The 23,590-nt window shown below is 41.6% G+C and overlaps 1 protein-coding gene across 2 annotated transcripts in view; it reads right to left on the bottom strand.

Moving 5' to 3' along the window:
* LOC132823251 (coiled-coil domain-containing protein 69-like) overlaps positions 1–6,202 on the bottom strand; it is a 61,666-nt gene extending 55,464 nt beyond the window's left edge. For both annotated transcript variants that reach the window (XM_060836896.1, XM_060836897.1), the window contains exon 1: positions 6,016–6,202. In XM_060836896.1, coding sequence (XP_060692879.1) covers positions 6,016–6,063 — 48 coding nt within the window. In that variant the 5' untranslated portion in view covers positions 6,064–6,202. The remainder of the gene's footprint in view (positions 1–6,015) is intronic.
* Between the last annotated feature and the right edge of the window lie 17,388 nt (positions 6,203–23,590).

Below are 23,590 nucleotides of genomic sequence, written 5' to 3'. Positions count from 1 at the left end.
GCTTGTGCTAAAATTAAATATTAAATTAAGTACTGCTGGAAATCTTAAATAAAACAGACAATACTGGCAGCATCTGACCTCGTAAATGGTCATGGACCTGAAAAGTTAACATTTCTTCTCCTGACAAATGCCGCCTGAACTGCTGAGCATTAGCGCTACCTTCTAGGGCTTTTTGAAAAGAATGAGAGAGGGAAAGAATTTTAGGGAGGCATTTCAGAGCTTAGGGACTTAAGAAAAAGACCAGAATTAGACACAGAGAAGGAGATTACAGATGGGGTCAGAGGGGCTCAAACTGGGCTCCGTGCTGCCCAATTTTTTCAGTCTTTCAAGGCTACACTTGTACATTTCAATGAGAAATGCATTGGAACCATATTTACAAACTGGTAAGTGCCTCTAAACTGTAGCACAGCCAGATCATGACTTCAGTATTCTTGTAATTCTGATTTAATGACAGGAGTTCCCAGTTTGAAAGTCCAGGTTCCAGTCTATGACCTCACTTAACTTCAGGACAGTTGCACATCATTCAGGGACATGAAAAACAGCTCATTGGAATTAGCTGAAGGAATCTAACTTCACACAAACAAACAGTCTCATTGCTTATTTCCAGCTATTCCTGAAATTCTCAGGATTTTGGGTTATTTTCATACTTGAAATATCGAACCATGATCTTGAGGCTTTTCGTCTTGTACCCATTAGAACAAAAAATAACCATAGAAAATAGGAGCAGGTGGAGGTTGTTCAGCCGTTTCAGCCTGCTCTGCCATTCAATGTGATTATGGCTGATCTTCCAACTCAGTACTCTCTCCCCACTTTCTCCCCACACCCTCTAATGACCTTAGCCCTAAGAGCTATACCTAACACCTTCAATGTTTTACACTCAAGCACTTTCTGTGGCAGAGAATTCCATGGGTTCACCACTCTGAGTGAAGAGATTTACCCTCAACTCAGTCCTAAACGACCTCAACCAGATCCTTCACGGTGACCCCTGGTTCTGGACTCCCCATCATCAGTTACATCCTTCCTACATTTTCCCTGTTAGAATTTTGTAGGTTTAAAAACTCATTTTCATAAACTCCAGTGAACTTAATCTTAACCGATCCAGTCTCTCTTCATGCATCAGTCTTCCCATCTCAGGACTTAGTCTTCATTGTACTCCCTCCATGGCCAGAACAACCTTCCTCATATAAGGAGACCAAAACTGCAACAATACTCTAGTTTGGTGCCACCAAGGTCTTGAACATTTGCTGTAGGACAGAATGGCAAAAATACCAAATCTCAAAAGTGAACAACAATTATACTTTCGGTCTTTGGAATACATGGTCTATATTCTTAGAGTCATAGAGATGTACAGCATGGAAACAGACCTTTCGGTCCAACCCATCCATGCTGACCAGATATCCCAACCCAATCTAGTCTCACCTGCTAGCACCCAACCCATATCTCTCCAAACCCTTCCTATTCATATAACCATCCAAATGCCTCTTAAATGTTGCAATTGTACCAGCCTCCACCACATCCTCTGGCAGCTCATTCCATACACATACCACCCTGTGCGTGAAAAAGTTGCTCCTTAGGTCTCTTTTATATCTTTCCCCTCTCACTCTAAACCTATGCCCTCTAGTTCTGGACTCCCCGACCCCCTGCCCCTCATAATTTTGTAAACCTCTATAAGGTCACCCCTCAGCCTCCAATGCTCCAGGGAAAACAGCCCCAGCCTGTTCAGCCTCTCCCTGTAGCTCAGATCCTCCAACCCTGGCAACATCCTTGTAAGTCTTTTCTGAACCCTTTCAAGTTTCACAACATCTTTCCGATAGGAAGGAGACCAGAATTGCACGCAATATTCCAACAGTGACTTAACCAATGTCCTGCACAGCTGCAACATGACCTCCCAAGTACTGTACTCAATACTCTGACCAATAAAGGAAAGCATATCAAACGCCTTCTTCGCTATCCTATCTACCTGCAACTCTACTTTCAAGGAACTATGAACCTGCACTCCAAGGTCTTTTTGTTCAGCAACACTCCCTAGGACCTTACCATTAGGTGTATAAGTCCTGCTAAGATTTGCTTTCCCAAAATGCAGTACCTTGCATTTATCTGAATTAAACTCCATCTGCCACTTCTCAGCCCATTGGCCCATCTGGTCCAGATTCTGTTGTAATCTAAGGTAAGTTTAGATCAGAGCGGTGCTGGAAAAGCACAGCAGGTCAGGCAGCATCTGAGGAGCAGGATCTCCATCCTGGAGGCTTCCTGCCTCTATTCCAGATGAAGGGCTTTTGCCCAAAACGTCGATTTTCCCACTCCTCGGATGCTGCCTGACCTGCTGTGCTTTTCCAGCACCACTCTGATCTAAACTCTGGTTTCCAGCATCTACAGTCCTCACTTTTGCCTACTTGAATACAAATACCACATATTGATTTATATGGCAGCCAAAATGTCGGGCATAGGCTAGATGTCCCAATGACTGTTAAGCCATATTAAACCTTATATCTCTTCACTGTTTGCAACAAACAGAGTTCTGACTGCACTCAATCAGCCCATGTTTTGGAAACACAGACATTTCTGGTGAAGGGCTTATGCCCGAAACATTGATTCTCCTGCTCTTCGGATGTTGCCTGACCTGCTGTGCTTTTCCAGCACCACACTCTCGAAACACAGACAGTATCCAACATTAGTTGTGCATCCCACTTACATAAACAACACATATTCCTGTGCAGGACATGTTTTTTTTTAAATTCCTTTATGGGATATATGTATTACTAGCTGGGCCATATTTTATTGCTCAGCCCTAGTTGCCCTTAAAGCAGGTGATGGTAAGCTGCCTTCTTGAACCACTACAATCCACATGCTGTCAACCCATACAGTTAGGGAGGAAGTTCCAGGATTTTGACTCAGCAACACAGAAGGAACAACGATATATTTCCAAATCAGGATGGTGGGATTTGCAGGTATTGGTGAGCAGGTTGTTGCTAAGCAACTGCTGCTTCGTAGCACCTGTTGAGGACACCTTTCATCACCTAACTGGTGATTGAGAGTAGACTAATGGGACAGTAATTGGTTGGGTTGGAGTTGTCCCGCTTATTGTGTGTAGGACATACTTGGGCCATTATCCACATTGTCAGGTAGATGCCAGCATTACAGCTGGACTGGAACAGCTTGGTGATGGGAACGACAAATTCTGGAGAACAATTTCATTCTATCAGCAGAATGTTGTCAGTGCCATCAGCCGTTTTACAGAGTATATCAAATTGGCTGAAGGCTGGCATCTGTGATGTTGGGGACCTCAGCAGGTGGCTGATGGATCATCCACTTGGTACTTCTTGCTAAAGGCTGTTGCGAATGCTTTAACCTTATCTTTTGGTCTGTTATGCTGGGCCCTCCCATGTCTGAGGATGGGGATGTTCCAGTCCATTGTAAACAGAAAAAAAACATGTTCTCACATTGTGCCTTCTTCAACCAAACAAAACCTTGGGGTCAGCCACTGTCTGCTGCATTCCCCATGGCAATACACTGAGCAATCTGATGAATCAACTTGCCTTTGTATTTCAGCAAACGCTCAGCAGTTAGCTGTACCCTCAATTCTCCATGGCAATGCATCTACCAGTCAGCACTCTCTTCTCACACAGTTTGAATTGTTCTTCCCTTGATTATTTGGGATTCTTGTGGTTCTGTCCTGATGAATGTCAAGACTGAAAGCTTCAACAATATGTCTATTTTTCATAATACTCAATGTTCTGTACTATTAAGTGACTATTTCCATACTTGCTTAAAGTTTCAGTTTCTACAAAGAATGGTCAGGCCTTTGCTGAAGCTCTATTTTTGGTGACTTCAAACCTTGTGCACAAACCAGTTGCTTTCTGTTCCTGATTCGTATGCTCTTTTACAGGCTGACTAAAGCTTTCTCCTGACATCGAAGGTAAATGCGTGAGTATGCAGAGGTCATAACGGAGAACAATAAGCAGTTCGAAGAGGGAGGAGGAAGAGGAAGTGTGGAAGGGTTGTCAAGGAGCCTCCTCCCAAAAATGGCCATATTATCTCCTCCTTTGGAGTTATTTCCTTTTGCCTCTTGTGTACATTAACTTCTCTTCAGGAAAGAACAATGTGTGTCAGAGGATATCGATGTTTAAGTGATGTGGCTGTCACAGACGAACAGCTGCCAGAGTGTGCAAGTTGTGAGATGGGGATGTGACAGTACTCAGTGTGTGAAGTTGAAATAATACAGGACTATTGATAGAAATTGTTGGTTGCTGAGTGATGGAGATGTTGTCATCTAAGTAGCAGGTGAGGCTAGTTGGTTGGATATGACACTTAAATTACCCTCCTAACGTCATCCATATGTGTGAAATCATTGCCCTAGATGGCATTCCTCTGGTCCTTCTTGAGGATAAAGGAATTGTCTCCTTTGTCCTCTCCCGCTTATTGTCAGGAATTGTTTATTCTTCCAAAGCAAAATCTGTAAATGATCTAAGCACAATCTGCAATGTGCTTCCTCTTCAAAAGGGTTTAGGTAGTGAGATGTTCCAATGATACAGGTGCTAGTGTCTTGCAGGTATTCCACAGTGCGGGAAGCACTGACTGTGTACAGATAGCATGGAAGTTAGCAGGTAGCTGATGTTGACACCCTTTCTGCAGTGTGCTCATGAATTACTTTCTGGTCTCAACCTCAGTATCAGTTTTCAGAAACTACCCAATGTAGCTTCCTGGGTGAAGCAAGGGCATGATGATTTGAATATAAGGATGTGATTAAAAATTGATCTGCTACCCTTCCAGGCTTCACAGGCATGATTATCAAATGTTACTTTACACAAGTTATGATAGAGAGCAGAGGATTTTTAATGAGCTCAAGTTGATGGTAAATACAGAGGCAGAGGCAGAGGCAAGGCAGGGTACATGTGAAAAATCTATAACTCCATCTTTTTCTCTCCACAGATGCTCTGACCCGCTGTGTGCTTCCAGCATGTTACACTGAAACAGTGACATAGCTTTGGAGCAGAGCTGACCGGAAAGGAGTCTGTGTTAGAGCCAGCCACCTCACAGGTCTATAATATTGATACAAGAGGGTCAACTTTAGATGGCTCATTGGACAGGAGGCCTCGAAAGTAGAAAATAGTAAATGCCTCCCTGAGAAATAATTTCATCAACAGTTCAAGATCGTTTCTGCGAGCTAGTTGCAAGGAAATGCTGCATTTTATTTGAAAACAAATGTTAATGTTGTAACAGAATTTACTGAAAGGGAGCATTTGTTCAAAATATGGTGCTCCAAACGTGGAATTCCCACACTCTCTACCCATCTTCCTGTGATTTCTAAGTACGACTCTCACATTTCAGTGCTTCACATTTGAATTTAGTTTTCTATTTCCGCTTTCTCATCTTTTAAAACGGAAAGTTGAACCACTTCCTTCTCCTTGACACAGTAACACCTGATTTGGCTGAAAGCTTATTCTTGCATTGATGAAACTCCCTTCTCCTCCTATCATTTGCTAACGGGTTACTAGGCCCTCGCTTTCATCTTCATATTAGAATCTGGTTGGTTGGATAGTGATAACTCATTTGGCTCCTCTGGTTAGCTGTAGCCGTTGTAACAGTTGTACCAACTGATCCCTTCAAAATGTTAACCACAGACAGAAAACTTTCACAATCCCTGTGTGATTTAAGTCGCTAGGTAGCGATTTTTTATTTCGAAAGCTTGTAGCAAGTGCTGCCATTGCGTGGATGGAAATCACTTGTCAAACTCACATTACTATCTCTGCACTTTCAAGTTTCTCACTAACAAAAGTAACACGTGAAATACTGTAGCTAACGCATGCTTCCTACTGTATACAGAAAAGTCCTGCTGGGGATCTTTCATACTTTGCCAGACAGATCGGTGAATATTTTAGACACTTGTTACAGACTTTCCACTCGTGGGTAACCGTGTTACAGCGTGGCTTCTACTGACCAACAGCAAACGCTTGTTTGACCTGCTTCCTCAATTGAAAACAAAAAGTTCCCGGAATTAAGGAATCTGAGGCTTACCTTCTTACTAGATTTACAGCAGCATAACTTACTGCTACTGCTGCCCATTCTCCACACTCAATGCCAGATATCTGCCAGTGAAAAAAGCCTGCTGTCTGTAACACTGACGGCGAAACATTAAACCTTCAGCACTTAGTAACCCAATTGGTTTGAACTGAGCCCGGGTCTGCTGTTTGAACTTGTGCTTAGCAGTTTGAGTTACCGTATGTACTGTAATGAACACGCCTTCAGGAAGCTATCAAACTATTGAAGTCCTATCGCCACGGTGTTTAAAAGAACACAGGAAGTTTAAAATAAAGCAAATAGCGAACACAATAATGAAGAGTCATTATCATCCATTTGGGAGCATGGATTTTAGAAATAAATTTCAGGTGTGGCTCATTATTATACGACGCCCAATTGCAGGAAATGATCGTGGGAGGTGTCTGAAAATATCGAAAATTAAATGCAATAAGTATAAAAGGTACAGGGGATGTAAATATTGCCCTTATCGGATTCTGCTTGTTAGTGGTATAGGGGATTGTGCAGTCCTGTTTACTGTTAGGAGTGCGTGGACCATGTGAATTCACGCACATCCAGAAGCTTAGAAAGGATTAGAGGTTCATGGGTTAATATCAGATCAACAAAGGTGTAATATTGTAATATATGTAGTATTGCAAATTGTCTTCTCTCTGAACGAATATGATCCACAATGACCATGGAAAAGTTAAAGTTCAAGTGATCTGGAGTAACATCTTGCAGAGAACTCAAGTACAGAAGGTTCCTTTTGATTAATGATGAAATGAGTGAGGTAGGTAATGTGCTCTTTTCTCAGATGACCACTACTTGTATCCTGTAGTATTTGCCACCTCAATTATATGGTGATGCTGGGTAATGGCTGTTTGTGGTCACTTGTTGGTCACAAATTCTTCTTTGTTTTGTCTTCAGCATATCTAGTGACTAATGGTGAGGATACTCCAGACTAGATTATCTACAGAAGAGATGCTGCTCTTAGATATCAAGAAAGTTAATTGTTTGATACAATAAATGACATTTGTTCAGGCATAATTACTTGGACCTTAGGGAACTAATATAGATGCAATTGCTCCCTCTGAAAGCTAGAGTTAAACTCCTTGTCTCTATCCACAGGTTGTGTATGACTTCAGTAAAAAGGGTGTAATCAATACAACATGAATATGAACCCCTTCAGAACCATTACCTTAAATAAAAGGTAAGACAAATTGGTGCAATTGTGGACTCCAATAAACTGCAGTGAAGATGCAGTGTTTGGAGAAATGCATTTTTACATAGTGTACTGGCTGACTTGCCGTAGTCATATCACCTTTACCACTGCTGTAACTTGCTTTAAAATTACTTTTTCGCAGCCATTAAACACATTAGTAACAACACATTGGGTGGTGGTGAGGAAGGAGACATCTCTGGGAACAAACACCACTGTGAGCAAGAAGACAGTGAGTCTGAAAGGAAGCTGCAGGTGAAGGGGATGTGGTACAAGAAACAATCCAGGAAGTAGGAGTGGAGAGAAGAGATTTCCTGTGATAGGTATATAGAAACCTGAGTCAGAGTTGAAATGGGCGGAGGGAGAGTTGTCATCAGAAAAATCACAGAAAGTGAGTGACTTTGAGGAAACAGAAAAAATTAATGAGCTATAAAAATGTTAGCGGCATCTTGGTTACTGATGAGAAAAATCTAAATATTTCATTCACTTCCATTCACAACAGTGACAGATTGCTGTTCAATGATCATTCCATGGTGTTGTTGCTTCTTCCATGTTCTTGGAATATTGAGCTAAATGCATTTTAAATAAACTACATTGTCATATGCTTCCCTCCTTTATAAAAGACATAAATGAATGGCTGACATCAATCCTTGAGGAAGGATGGGAATAGTGGGAACACCATAAACAAGAGGTTTAACCAGCTAGATTAGATTAGATTAAATTAGATTCTCTACAGTATGGAAACCAGGTTTAGATTACTTAGTGTGGAAACAGGCCCTTCGGCCCAACCAGTCCACACCGAGCTGCCGAAGCGCAAACCACCCATACCCCCTACATTTACCCCTTCTCTAACACTATGGGCAGTTTAGCATAGCCAATTCACCTGACCTGCACATCTTTGGACTGTGGGCGGAAACCGGAGGAAACCCACGCAGACGCTGGGAGAATGTGCAAACTCCACATAGTCAGTCGCCTGAGTCGGGAAATGAACCCGGCTCTCTGGCGCTGTGAGGCAGCAGTGCTAACCACTGTGCCACCGTGCCGCCCACTTTGGCCCAACAAGACCACACTGACCCTGCGAAGAGTAACCCATCCAGATCCATTCCCCTACCCTGTATTTACCCCTGATAAATGCACCTAAGACTATTAGGTGGCAATTTAGCACGGCCAGTTCACCTGACTTGCACATCTTTAGATTGTGGGAGGAAACCCACGCAGACATAGGGAGAGTGTGCAAACTCCTAAGGTCAGCAACAATTCTGCTAAATAAAAGCTAAAAGCACTGCAGATGCTGTAAATTAGAGACAAAAATAGAAATTGCTGGAAAAGCTCAGCAGGTCTAGCAGCATGTGTGGAGAGAAATCAAAGTTAACATTTTGGGTTCAGTGGGCTTCTGAGGATGCTGCCAGACCTGCTGGATTTTTGTCCGTGATTTCTGCTGTTAGCGCAGCTTATTTGAAATGTCAAATATGAACTCCAGCTAATGATTATAATTTTGCATTTCTGAAATTTACAAATGATAGCCTTCATAAAAACAATTTTGACTAAAGGAACTGCATAAATAAAATTCTTCTTTGGAAGGTACTGTCTACATTGGTGACATTAAGGTAGCATAGCAATAAAAAAAATAGATTGAGCAAAATGAAAAACACTTTTAAGAGAAGTACCATGATTTTGATTATTCCGATGGTAATCTTTGTCATGCACTTCATGTTGTATAAAAGAATGTGCTAAACACAAAATATTTCTGCTATCCCTTCAAAAGCCATGCAGATATTTTAAAGGAGTAAATGTGAAGAGTTTAGGCTCATAGTGAAGCAAAGTAGAACTTGAGAAAATCAGGGAGTGATACCAAACTTATTTTTTTAAAGAGGAAAGATTCCAAGCAATTGAAATTTTGTGGTTTATGATAATAAGCAATACATTTTGATTTCAATAACATGAGGATATTGGGAGGAAGAAGAACATTTTCAAAATACCCCGTAATTCTATAAATGACCTATCCTTTTCAAGATGAGGAGTGGAGTTGCCTGGTGAGAATTATACTGTCTGCTGCTGTATTCCCAATTTCTCCAGTTTTGAAACATCCTAAGTCACCTGACAGCAAGACTTGGTCAACATCCATGCTTGAGATGAAAAATAACATTTGAGACATAATGACCTTCAATCACAAGCGTAGACTCAACCACCTTCTTCTGACCTTCAACAACAATATCTTTGTTGAATGGCTGTCACCAATCCTTGAGGAAGGATGGGAGTAGTGGGAACACCATAAACACGAGATTTAACCAGCTCGGTCAGCGACAAATCTGCATTCTTAAGGAAAAGGCATGAATTGCTACCATCTTGAACCCTCATAACCTTTCCATCATTTTCAAGGGGCAGATTGGGAAATGGATTAGGAGAAGATGTCAGTTAATGCATCCTTTCACTATTCTATGTTAATTGGACATTGTTACAATAATTACTAGAGTCTTCTCCTTGCCAGGTCAATGCTCTGTAGCTATAAAGCAGAGCAACAAATAAAAGCAAATAAACGATAGCTATTAAGAAACATTTAAGATGTTATTTGTGTGGTATCAATTTGGGATACCCTCCTGTTACAACTTGTGCTATTTCTTAACATGCTGTAACCTCTATTACTAAGTCCCTTTTCCTGTTTTAACGTAATACATGTGTGAGAAAGATGGAGTATGTATCAGATTGCAGTTGTTTCATGTACACTTGGGTTGTGCTGGAATTAATGGTCAATATCTCATCATCACTTTCTAGTAGATGGAGAAGCACCACACCATCTATTGCTGAGTAAATTTTGTGTTGCTTGTTTGTGCTCAGCAAGAAATTTACACAGAAACGAAGTAAATGAGCAGATTATGTAAGTACATTTTTGCTTTTTATTCATTTCCAGATAGTAAAAGTTTTACCATTACCCTAACCTATGAATATGAGTCTGTCTTCAAAGTGTTAGTTTGATGGGGTGGATGACCCGCTTTTGTGTTGCATTTTTCTGTGATTCTCATGGTGTGTGTATTAATCCCACTATGTATTGAACACCATCAAATAGAAAGCTAAATAATATTTCGAGCTATTTGTCTCTCTTTTCTTTGTCCAAGCTGCCAAAATGGAAGATTATGTTAATCAAAACTGTCTAACCTTGAATGACTTCCTGCAGCCACAGATCTGAGGCAAAAGGAACTTGCAGATCACAGTAGCTTCAACAAAACAAAGACTTTAGCCAAACAGCATATGATATAATTCGATTCAGATCCCAGCCAGTTTTTCTAGTCTTCCATTTTCATTCAGAAAGTAACTACTTCTCTTTTTAAAAAAAAACAAACTCATTTTTTGATATATAGTGTGATTTTAAATTTTGATGGACTTGCCAGATTTAAAACAATAAAAGCAGCTAAAGTATTGTAATATTTTATGACCTCAGGGCAGAATCTTATGTCTGTCACAGCCTCAAGTTTCCATAAAAACATCAGCTGATTAATGTGGATGACATCCTTATTTTCCAAAGAGGATCCATCTGGAATACACAGCACAACCTTTGTTTCCAGTTTTGTGTCTGTGTGTTGAGTGTTACTGCACTGGAAGAATTTTGCCCTACAGCTCCAACTTGTGTAAAGTCATTCATCAACACATTCCTCAAATTCGTACCTAAAATCTGAGGGCAATTGGTAAATAACATTAGATTATAATTTGATAACATTCTCTGTTCAAGGGAACGATAATGATGTCGTGGTGATAATCTCACTCGACTAGTAACGTGGAGACCCAGGATAATGCTCTGGGAATTTGGGATCAAATCCCACTGTGACAGCTGAATGAAGTTTAAACACAGTTAATAAATCTGGAAAATATATACCAAATCTCAGTATTAAATGGTATTAAACTACCATGATATGTCATAAAACCCAGTTGGTTCATTAGGGAAGAAGATCTACCATCTCTTTTTCTGATCTGATCTACATGTAGCTCTAGGCCAGTGATTCTCAACCGTTTTTTGGCTGCAGTCCCTCCAGGAGCTCTTCTGAGGTTCCAGGGCCCCCTTTCAAACAGGGATACAACACGAACAGATAGACAGACAGAAAATCATTTATTATTGAACACCAAAAAAAGGTGAACATTCCAACATAAAGAACAAAACTTAAAAAAAAGACTGTGTATGAAATTAAACATCTATCAGGCCTAATGCAATCTTTGAGCTTGGTGCTTTTTTGCAAGTTCCATGATATCGGGCTCTTAATTAGACATTGACAGTCGGAGGTCACCTTTTGCTGTGATATCAATTCTGTTCCTGGATTTTGTCAAAGAAACTACCTTGCAGAATCTGCTGTCAACCAAATATGTTGGACGAAAGGCAATAAAAAATATTTTGGGCTTTCCCCCACAGTGTTGTAAATTTATTTGGCAGATCACTCTTGATGCAAAAACCTTTCTGAAACTGACTGAACTGACGACATTCAGTTATATCATTCGGAAGATCAATCAACCTTTCTTGAATTTCTGCCTCAACTTGGGTGGGTTTCTCTACAAATGGATTCAAAATCCAATCCAAGATACTGAGGTTTAATAGGTCGTTAAATCTTTCTTTCATATTCTTGTGTATCTGCTTTAGATGTTTTACATAAACAATAAGGTCATTGTCCTTGAATGCTTCTGCGATTGTCTTCAGGTTTGGAAATTGTAAAAATTCTCGACGTCCTATAATGTGCCGATAGACTTCGAGTTTCTTTAAGAAAGAAACAATGACCTCCTTGCAATCTTCGAGGTTACTGTTTTTGTTCTGTAATGTCTTGTTTAACAAATTGAGTTTCTGAATGATAGCTGCTGGATAAAATGTGTTCATCTTAGTATCAACAAGTCATTGTCCACGCTCTTTATTAGACACAAAGGAAACTATGGTGTCCCAGTTGAAGACCGCTTCCCTTGGAAAGCCACCTCACCTCAGTATGCAGCAACGGCGTCTGGAAGTCTTCATCATTTTCTTCACAAAGCTGGCTGAAAAGACAGTCCTGTAGGGCATGGGATTTGATGAAGTTTACAGCCTTTATGACAACTGAAAGCAAAAGATTGAAACGTCCTTCTAAGTTTTTAGCTCCCAATGCTCCCTATGAATGATGCAATGAATAGTAAAGACAGAAGGTATGGGTGATGAATCCTCTGTATTGACCAGCCAGAGAAGCAGCACCATCAGTTGCACAAACAATTATCTTTTCCATTGGAATATTGTTCTCACTTAAGTAACTTCTGACTTCTTAAACAATAGACAGTCCCTTAGTATCTGTTTTAATCTTCCTGGCAAATAACATTTCTTCCATTAGTTTGTTTCTGTTCCAGAATCTCACATAAGCTATGAGAAGAGCATCATTATCTTGTAAAGCAATTTCATCTAATTGTTGATTAGATTCTCTACAGCATGGAAACAGGCCCTTCGGCCCAACTAGTCCACACTGACCCTCCGAAGAGTAACCCACCCAGACTTATCCCCCCTAACTAATGCACCTAACACTATGGGCAATTTAGCATGGCCAATTCACTTGACCTGCACATCTTTGGACTGTGGGAGGAAACTGGAGCACCCGGAGGAAACCCATGCTGACACGAGGAGAATGTGCAAACTCCATACAGACAGTCAACCGGGACTGGAATCGAACCCGGGTCCCTGCGCTGTGAGGCAGCGATGCTAACCACTTAGCCACCGTGCCACCCCTAAGGAGAACTTCTTGGATTGTAATGAACTGACCAATTCTTTTTCAATGTCCCGTGGCATCTCATTGATTCTTCTGGCAACTATAGAATTACTCAAAGGAATTGCCTGAATTGCTTCTTTGGCATTCAATACATGAGATGAGATATTATTTTGACACTGATGGCAGGATAAGCAACTCATCAATGTTGTGAACATTTCCAGTTTTTAGCAATCAGTTTACTAATTTTGTATGATGTAACGATACCCTTCTCTAATTTCTGTGACGTTTGAATAAGCTTTTGTTTTAGCATAGGCCTTCTCCTGGAATTATCTCAATGATTTGTGAAGAAATCTAAGGATTTATCTTTCTTATTTTGATGTGAGGTATCCAAATGTTCTTTTTCAATTTGCTTGGCCTCATGTTTTCAGTTGACAATGTAGTCATTTTTATCAAACACATGAACAAAGATGGGTTTAGCGGAAATGCGATGAAACCATACGATAAGTATCCCACTGAATGCTGTCGACACTTATTTTTTGCCAAGGAACTTATTGGTAGAATTATTTCTGAAAATTATAAAAATAATCATGAGGCACTTCTGACAAGGCAATTAATTAATAAATGAAGTAGGATTAAAAAAGACCTAGCAAGACACGCTGATCTTCTGATAATGAAGTATGGTGGTAATGGATGCGAGAACCCTTAATTAATTTTTTTTTTCTTTTTTTTCTCCAGGATGTCTGACACTCCTATTTATTTTTGTTTTGTTTTTGTTTCCTATTACCTCCACACTACTGCCTAACAGTGGTAGTGCTTATTTTTTTCCCCAGCACCCATGTTGTGGGTGTACAGGTGTGAGACACCATAAAAGGCATAAGGTGCATGAATCTTTATTCAATTCCCACCACCAGGAAGAAAAGAAACACCCGAGTGGCTAGTGACAAGCAGTGCCCTTCACATCAAAGGGTAATGCTGTGTGATCAAACAGTGAAGAGGAGGGCAGGGATTAAATCAAAATAGAGTTGGAGGGGGAAATAACACACTCCACTCCCTGCAGTGCCCACCTCTCCCTGAACAGCTCAAGGGTGTTGGTGGACACCGCGTACTCCTTCTCCAGAGACACCCGGGCTCTAACATAACCGCGGAAGAGGGGCAGGCAGTCGGCCCTAACAACCCCCTCCACGGCCCGCTGCCTGGACCTATTTATGGCCAGCTTGGCCAGGCCCAGGAGCAGACCCATAAGGAGGTCTTCAGACCTGCCCTCCCCCCTCTGTACCAAGTGCCCGAAGATCAGGAAGGTGGGCCTGAAGTGCAACCAAAAGCAGAGGAGGAGGTTTTTGAAAAAATCAAAAAGGGAGTGCAAACGCCCACACCCAATATATACATGGCCCACGGCCCACGGCCCACGGACTCCATAGCACTGCAGAACAAGCAGTTGGGGTGGGAGTCCGTGAACCATTGCAATCTGCGATTGCAGGGGACCGCTGCGTGCAGCACCCTCCACCCCAGATCTCCAATAGAAAGGGGACCCCTTGATTAAATACATTGACCCAGTGCAGTTTGATTTGTGACTGACTCAGAAGTGAGGCTGTGTGGGAGGAGTTTAGCAATTAGGTTAGCACATGTGCCAAATTCAAATGGTGTGCTGGAAAGATATTATAAATAGGAGGGAAACTGTTGACTCCAATGATAGTTGTTGCTTGGGTGTTTCACTGGTTCAGTTACCAGAACCCCCACAAACTCTTGAGGCTCCCCTTCTCACAGTTTTCAGTCTGAGTCTGCCTTCAAATGTACCAGTGCCCCGAAGGGGGCCATATGGCCCCCGTTGAGAATGGCTGCTAAATACCCTCAACAATGTGCTTGACTCTTAACTGCCCTCTGAAATTACCCAGCAAAAACAGTCAATTCGAGGGCAATCTGCTCATGTTAAGCCCATGAGAAAATAAATTTTAAAATTCTTCTGCTCAGTGGTTTCGGTCTCCCTGAAGAATCATAGAGTCCCTGTGCAGTCGGTTTTGCTATAACGGGATAATTCCATTCTCTTGCAATCCTGCATTATAAGAACATAATGTAGTAGCAACACCATTTAAACTAATTGGGCCGGAATCGCGATATAACAGATACACACCTTAAAAGTTTGCGCTATAGAAACAGTGGCTCCAATTCATCAATAGTGTTATAGTGAATTTGCATTAACGAGATGCACGTTATAGCACCTGTAGTGTGGGAGCAGGTTATTTGGCCCATCAAGTACACACCAAACCTCCAAAGAGAATCCCACCCGGACTCATCCCCTACCCTAATACCCTGTTTTTCACATGATTCATCCACCTAGCCTGCACATCCCTGGACATGATGGCTGATTTAGCATGCCCAATCTACGTAACTTGTACATCTTTGAACTGTGGGTGGAAACCCATGCAGACACAGGGAGAACATGCAAACTCCAAGACACCCGAGGCTAGAACCCAACCTGAGTCCCTGCTGCTGTGAGGCAACAATGCTAGCACTGCCCAATCATGCCTTTCAAAAGGAATTGAATAATTATCTAAAGAGGAAAAAAATATACAGCTATGGGAAAAGTGTAGAGGATTGGGCTACATGAGGTTTTTTCTCCACAGAGCTGGAACTGGTGTAATGGATCAACTGGTCTGCTTCTGCACTGTATTCACTCTGTGATTCTAAGGACGATCTTCATCATCTGTGAATAGATTGCTCCTTTGTAGGATTTATATCATGTCATTTCCTGATACTGCATCCTTAGACTGCCTCATGTCATTTTCTGATACCCTGCATCCTTAGACTGGGAAAGAAAGCGATATGAAAGAAAGCTTTTGCATGGAGTGAATGATTAAGATCTGGAGTGCACTGCCTGAAAGTGTGATCTAAACAATCAGTGCATTCAAGAGAGAGATGGACTGTTACTTTGAAAAGTAAGTGTGTGGGAATACAGAGAGAAGGCCAGAAAATTAGATTATGAGAAATGCTCATTTGGCGAGCCAGTGCACACATGAGCAGCTGGATAGCTTTCCCCTATGTAGTAATAATTCTTTTGATTCTGTTTTAGAATTTGGTAAAGTTTTCTTTCTGTGCGTCAATCCTCCTCACTGTGGGTGGCACGATGGCTCAGTGGTTAGAACTGCTGCCTCACAGTTTCAGGAATCTGGGTTCGATTCCAGCCTGGGGCAGCTGTCTGTGTGAAGTTTGCATGTTCTCCCTGTGTCGGTTTTCTCCCATAGTCCAAAGATGTGCAGGTTAGGTGAATTGGTCATACTAATTGCCCTGTAGTGTTCAGGGATTTGTATGCAAAGTGGAGAAGATATGGTAAATGTGGGGTTACCTGGAATGGGTGATAGGCTGGGTCTGGGTGGGATGCTGTTCAAAGGATCAATGGCCTCTTTCCACAATGTGGATACTTTAATTAATGTCCTGTACCTCTTCATCCTTCCTGTGAGGTTCAACCTTCTCAGAGAATAAAGAGTATCATGATGTAACAGTAAAAGTGGTGTTGACTGTCCAGATGTACACTTCACTACAGCAAAGTCCGTCTACTAGTTCATGCTATTTTATAATCTTGACTCAAATCAGGATATTCGTTTCAATCCAATCTTAGAAGTTAAAGTTAGAGTTAAGTTTAAACATGTATTTAGTTAAAGTAATACAAAGTGAAGTTAAATGAAGTGGAAGTTGTTAGATGAAGTAAGAAGTAAAACTTTTAATGAATGTTTGTAGTTTTGAGTATTAGTAGCTAAAGAGTTAAATAAAAAAGGGTTTGTTCAATTGAAGTCGGACTCTTTTGCCTGTCAGTGAGAATTAGAAAACATTTGAAAGCAGGCATCTGGCAAGTGTATATGTCACTGGAAAGGGGTCGAGGAGAATGATGAACTGATTCCCCAGTTCTGCCACTCCTTTTATCACTGTTCCTGCAGTGATCAGTTACGTCAACACAAATCAAGGGCTCAACCCACACATTTCAGGGTCGAGTTATAGAATGGTTATAAAGCAGAAGCTGGCCATTTGATCCGAATAGATATCTTTCAATGCTCCATTTATCTGAAAAACTATTGGAGAGCGTTAGAAAATAATTTTACAATAATTTTTTAATTATTTTAAATTATTGTAAAATTTAAAGTATTTTAAAAGTATCTTTAAATTGTAAATACAGGAACATCCTTGCACTTACATCATTCCAGGGGAGATCTTTGCCATACCTCTGACTGCGTGCTTAAGTGTCCCAGGCGTCTAATGTGGGATTTTCTTTGCTTTCAATGTTCATGTTGCTGAATGTCCTGCAGTTATCCTTCCAACTGTGGGTATAGTATTCAATCTCCACATAAAGTTCAATGACCATGTATTATGATCAGGTGAGGAGGGGCAAAATGGGTTCCTTATTTTCAACCTACTGTGTTGGTCGTAAGAAAAGTATAAAGTGTTTTAGCACACAGCTATTCAGTTTAATTGGGGAAAGGTAGTTTGCTGCTTTTGCTGTTGTAGTAGTCAAGGACCTACAGGACAATTCTTTAGAGATGGCTGGTGGTGAGTTTAACCTGAGGGTCACCACGCTCAAGTAAAGAGCTGAAAATGTGTTGCTGGAAAAGCGCAGCAGGTCAGGCAGCATCCAAGGAACAGGAGATTCAACGTTTCGGGCATAAGCCCTTCTTCAGGCATAAGCCTGTTTTTACAGGCCCCATGAGAGGTGGAGTGACATAGTTTGATATGGAGGGTACAAAGTATCAAGAAGGCTGGTTAGACTGTCAAAGTTCAGCATGGAGTCATGAGGGGTAACGAGTGATGGGATTGGGTTGCATGCAAAGTCTGTATGGGGGATGGATGGTAAGAGCTGGAGAGTCTTTGAAAAAGTCATTATTTTGTAAACCTCATCAACAAAAGGCTGAAGCGTTGAGGCAGGCCTACAGCCAGACTGCCTCTGCACTGTTTCTGGGGTAATCTGTCAAGTGTCGCAGTTCCACTTGTAACAAAAACCTGAAATTCTGGGACTCCTTCCTTGGGTCAAGTTTACAAGCCAGTGATTGTCTGAATGTTGTGTACCCAACCTGCAAGTGTAAATTCAGGCCATTTAGATTGGAAGGGCATCAATTGACAAAGGAACTATAAAGGCCTGGGGGTGAGGTAGAGGGGAATATGTTGGTATAGAGGTATGAAGGATCCTGGAGGATAGGTAGAGGATCTTTCTGATTCACTTGCAAAAATAGACAGAGGTTTGGTTGAACATGCTATAGAATGGATATTATTAATTTGGAGAGGGTTCGGAAAAGATGTTGCTGGGAATGGAGCGTTTGAGTTACATAGGTAGGTTGGGACTGTTTTCACTGGACCAAAGGAGATTGAGGGGTTACCTAACAGAGGTTTATAAAATCATGAGGGCTGTAGATAATGTGAATAGCAAATGTCTTTTCCCAGGATAGGTGAGTTCAAAACTCGGTGTCATATTTTTTAAGGTGAGAGGTGAAAGATATAAAGGAGACCTGAGGGGCAACATTTTCACACAAAGGATAGCTCGTGTGTGGAATGAACCACCAGAAGAAGTGATAGGTGCAGGTACAGTTACAACATTTAAAAGGCATTAGATAGGCTAATGAATAGGAAAAGTTGAGAAGGATATGGGCCAAATGCAGACAAGTAGGACTAGTTTAGTTTGGGAAATTTGGCCTGCATAGACTAGTTGGACCAAAGGGTCTGTTTCCATGTTGTATGACTCTATGACTGTCTCAACTGAAAATTGGCACCTCTGACGGTGCAGTATTCCCTCAGCATTCATCAAATTTGTGTTCTCATCTCTACAGATTACCATATGGGACATCTGTATTAGAGGTCGGAATGCTTTTACTGAGCTGCAGCTGACACTGTGAAAAAGCCCAATTATACTGTTTTGTGTATGTGCCCTTTGACATAACTAACTGTGGGCGGCACGGTGGCACGGTGGTTAGCACTGCTGCCTCACAGCGCCTGTAGACCCGGGTTCAATCCCCGACTCAGGGGACTGACTGTGTGGAGTTTGCACATTCTCCCCGTGTCTGCGTGGGTTTCCTCCGGGTGCTCCGGTTTCCTCCCACAGTCCAAAGATGTGCAGGTCAGGTGAATTGGCCAAGCTAAAATTGCCCGTAGTGTTAGGTAAGGGGTAAATGTAGGGGTATGGGTGGGTTGCGCTTCGGCGGGTCGGTGTGGACTTGTTGGGCCGAAGGGCCTGTTTCCACACTGTAAGTCTAATCTAATCTAATCTAACTGGATGGGTCCTGAGATAAACCTAACACAAGTTTGGTTTTACCCAGAAGGTCACCACAAATGGACTGAATGAACTGAACAGTGTAGTCATGAGGGATGATATTTTAAAGTTATATATAGGACAAAAAATATCCCGTGTTGTTGTAAGCATCAATATTACTTTATTTCAGCATCCAGCAAAATTGTAATGTGTTTAATCTGCTTTCTATCACAAGAAAACCGTTCAGACTCCTATCACATGAGTCCAGTCAACAACTGGACTGTGAAGGACAAAACCTTGTTAGCCCTGTTTTTGCTCGACTTTGAGCTGTTTTTATATCTCTGTTTCCTTTCTACATTATTTAAGGTTACATAAGAGTTAAATATCAAATCTGCTGTCAAGGGTTGCAGTATTGTGGAGAATAAAGGAGTTAGCAATGTATCTTTATTGATAATAGCATGTAGACCCAGTGTGTTCTGAACTTTAGTTTGTCTTAGTTACCAACCTTCAAGAGAAGTAAAGGTTTGGATTACAGAAATTAAGTTTTTGAAATCATGTGGAGTGTTTAGTATAGCATTACAATCTGGCAAGATTAAGTAACTCCATGTGCAAAAGACTATTCAAAACAAGCGTACTTGACCTTTGTTCATGTAGTGTGGTAACAAAGACAATTAGCATTAAAATGCTGATGCTACCAGAAACATAACTGTAGCTCACTTGATTAAGACAAAAAGGTAGGAGCAGGAGTAGGCCATTCAGCCCACCAAGTCTGCTCCAACAATTTGATCTTTACTCAGCAAGATCATCAGTAAAAGTTACAGCCGTATGGAACAAATAGATTCCAGGCTGCATCCTTAGTTCGTGATGAAATGATTTGATTTTGAGCAGGATGCAGTAATATTTCACCATGATTAGGGTGTTATTAATGTATTGTGATCAAGCAACTTCTCCAAGTGCTTTCCTTAGTATTTCTATCAGATTCTTTTTATTTGCATAGGAAATGCATTATTTGTGCAATATTATTGTGCATGAAATTTCTTGTTTGTAGGACAGAATCATTCTCAACGGTTCTGGTAATCATGTACCAAGGATATGTCAATCACAAGGCAAACACTTGCATTCATTGTGGTTGCTGTGATGACATTAGTGCTTAGCATTTCACCCTATTTCTCAGTGTATGATTGGAAACTTCTATAATAAAGTCAATGAAAGATCAGGCACACTGTGACGCATTTCTATAGAAGCCATTATGAATTCATATCGAGGTTTAATTTCTGCCCCTTTTGACTTTCTAAGGTATCTTGACTCATAGTTGTATTTGAAAAGATATCTACCAAAATTTTAGGTAACCATCTAAATAGATTATTTCAAATATTGGCGGCAAGATGATTAAGACAAAGAAGACCGCATACATAAATTCTTGGAGAGATAATGGCTAAGAGAGATCTGCTCGGCTCGAGGTTTTCCAAAGCATGCTGGAGTTCAGAGAATAGATAGGGAAAAGCTTTTAACAAGATTGAGAACAGGAGAATATAGATATAAAGTGATTTGCAAACATAGCAAATGTGAATATGAGAACAAACTTTTTCACAGATTGAGTAGTTAGAGTATGGAGTGCTCTGTAAGTATGATGGTGGCACTGTCATTTGAAATATTCAAGAGGGCATTGGATGATGTTTTGAATAGAAATAAAGTGTAAGGGTATGAGGAAAAAGGCAGAAGAATGGCACTAAGTCATAATGCTCATTGGATGGCGGGTGCAGACACTATGGGCTCCATGATACTATGTCATAGCAATAACTCCAGGGTATAGTCCAATAGGTTTAATTGGAAACACTAGCCTTCGGAGTGCCACTCCTTCACAAGCACCTGATGAAGGAGCAGCGCTCCGAAAGTTAGTGTTTCCAATTAAACCTTTTGGACTATAACCTGAAGTTGTGTGATTTTTAACTTTGTCCACCCCAGTCCAACAGCGGCATCTCCAAATCATAGCAACAACTGGCTTTTCTTTCCCTTCTGATATTTGACCAGCGAGAGAGGGAGTCATATCACCTCCTCCTCCAGAGGTCTAAAGGCTTCTCATTTTATTGTTCACATCTACAAACTATTCAGCTAATCAGGAGCCAATCAGGCTGATAATCTTCGGCGTAAACACTGTCACAATTTCACAAATCAATCAGAAAACCAGTTAACTTCTCTCTCTGTACATTCCCTGGTTCGTCTCTTCTTACACCTTTCCCCATTGCTTGCCAAGCAACAGTGCAAACATGACTTGCAATGCATTTCAGTACCTTTTTTTTATCAAAGTACAGCAATTCCTTCCTCAGTGTTTGGTTGTTAATCAGATCTTTTCTCAATTCAATCCACAATCAGAAGACACAGCCTTGACACCATCTTCTATGAACCCTCATGGAACACTTCTGCTCCACTTACAGGATGGTTCCACACTTCAGTGTTGCACCTCACAATCCAACAACAACTATGACTGTAATGTTGCAGCAAGGACACTACACTCAGGGACATACATCCAGCCCAAGGACTGGTCCAGGCCACATGCCCAGACTGGTTACTTGTTGTCCTGGTGCTCACCACTCTGAACCTACTTGGGTGGCTCACGACATCCCTACCCTGCCATGTTTTTTCCCCCTACCTTTTTACACCTTGCCCTCAGCCAGGTTCACAATGCTGCTGCATTGCCTTGCCGTTTAGTGGAGACAAATGACCAGGAATCTTGTTATGATTGCTAGTGGGTATCAGTCAACTCAAGGGAGATAGCCTTTGGTTTTCGGGTGGGCCCACAGCATAGTACAAGGGCAGTCCCTGATACCAGTCCAGGAGCTTGGACACAATTGGTCAACTATTCAATGCTGTCAGAGTCAGAATACTTTCCTCATAACGATTGCGGAGTCAACATTAGGCAACACATCACCTGCCTTGACTCTTTCTGTCCTGTTGTGGACAGTTTTTATAGAATCCGAACGGTGTGGAAGCAGGCCATTCAGCCCATCAAGTCCACACTACTGCTCTGATGAGTATCCTACCCAGACCTAGCCCCCTAGCCTATCCCTGGAGCCCTCCATTTCCCATGGCCAACCCACCTAGCTTGCATATCCCTGGATACTGTAGGCAATTTAGCATGGCCAATCCACCTCACCTGCACATCTTTGGAGTGTGGGAGGAAACCAGAGCACCTGGAGTAAACCCATGTAAATACGAGGAGAATGTGCAACCTTGACAGAGACAGGCACTCAAGGCTGGAATACAGTCTGGATCCCTGATGCTATGACCACTGAGCCACCATGCTACCCCTTCATGGAATGAAGAGGCGGGGGTATTAAGGGAGGTGAAAGTGGGTGGAACAGTTGTTACTGTTGGTGTAATGGAGAGGTGACCAAGTGTGTGAGTAAGCAGCACAGAGGGAAGCAGGGTTTGGGGTGGGTAAAAGCGAGTGAGGGAAGATGCGGGCAATGGTGCGAATGCATGAGCATGGACCTTGGTGGGAGGTGGAAAGGATAGCAGAGATAGAATGAGTGTGAGAAAGTTGTGGCCCTTTCTCTGTAGAAGATCATTGACCTTTTTCCAACACTGAGCCTTCCTCCAGATGGCTAATACTGCACTTACGTGGGTAGCAACTGTAAACCGAGTTGGTATGGTCTGCTGTCATGGCCTCCTCTGCTGGCCTTGTGGGAAAAGGATGTCCTATCTCTGTACCACCTCTATCCACAAGAGCCTCCAGGAGCCCCTTCCTAAAACGCGGCACCAATTTCCCTTTACCTGCATGTCCATGGAAGGGCATCTCCAGACTAACAAGTCTTGTCCAGCTGCATCATGGTTTCTTAAGATGGTGTCTCAACAGAGACTCTCATTCTTCCAGGAGGTCCCAGGAGTGGAGAGTTGTTTCAGGTATGGTGAGTAGTAAAACGATGCTTGAATTAAGTAAGAGGGGGACCATGTTGTACAGTGAGTAGTTATTGAGTCAAGCTTGGTAGATGCTGTAGGAGAACTTGCTAAGCCTTTTGGAGATAAATCCTCCATGCGTCTTGAAAAACTGATACTTCTCCAAGAAACATAAGATTCAGCCCAAAATCCTCCGTGAACCTGCTCCCATTATCCAATGGGAATGTGGGCCCAACCTAACATAAATTGCATTTTGGGCGCCCTGATGTACCAAAACTACAATATTGCTGACATCGAGTACATTGAGCCTTCTACCTGGCAATGCCCATCGAAATTATTTAAGTCGTGAATTTTTTCAGCAACAATAAGGCTAAAGTTTAGAAAATGCATTCCATGGGAAATTGCACTTTTTATGCAATAGCATGTCATATTATAACTCAAATACATTTAAAAAACTGAAATTGTGAGACATTAGATAAGACAACATAATCGATCCCTTGATCATTCTTGGCTTGTCTCCATCAATTAACTTAATAATTG

Source organism: Hemiscyllium ocellatum, chromosome 16 (genome assembly GCF_020745735.1).
Source record: "Hemiscyllium ocellatum isolate sHemOce1 chromosome 16, sHemOce1.pat.X.cur, whole genome shotgun sequence".
Taxonomy (NCBI): Eukaryota; Metazoa; Chordata; class Chondrichthyes; order Orectolobiformes; family Hemiscylliidae; genus Hemiscyllium; species Hemiscyllium ocellatum.
The sequence above is the reverse complement of the archived record's forward strand: the minus strand, read 5'-3'. Positions and strand labels throughout refer to the sequence as shown.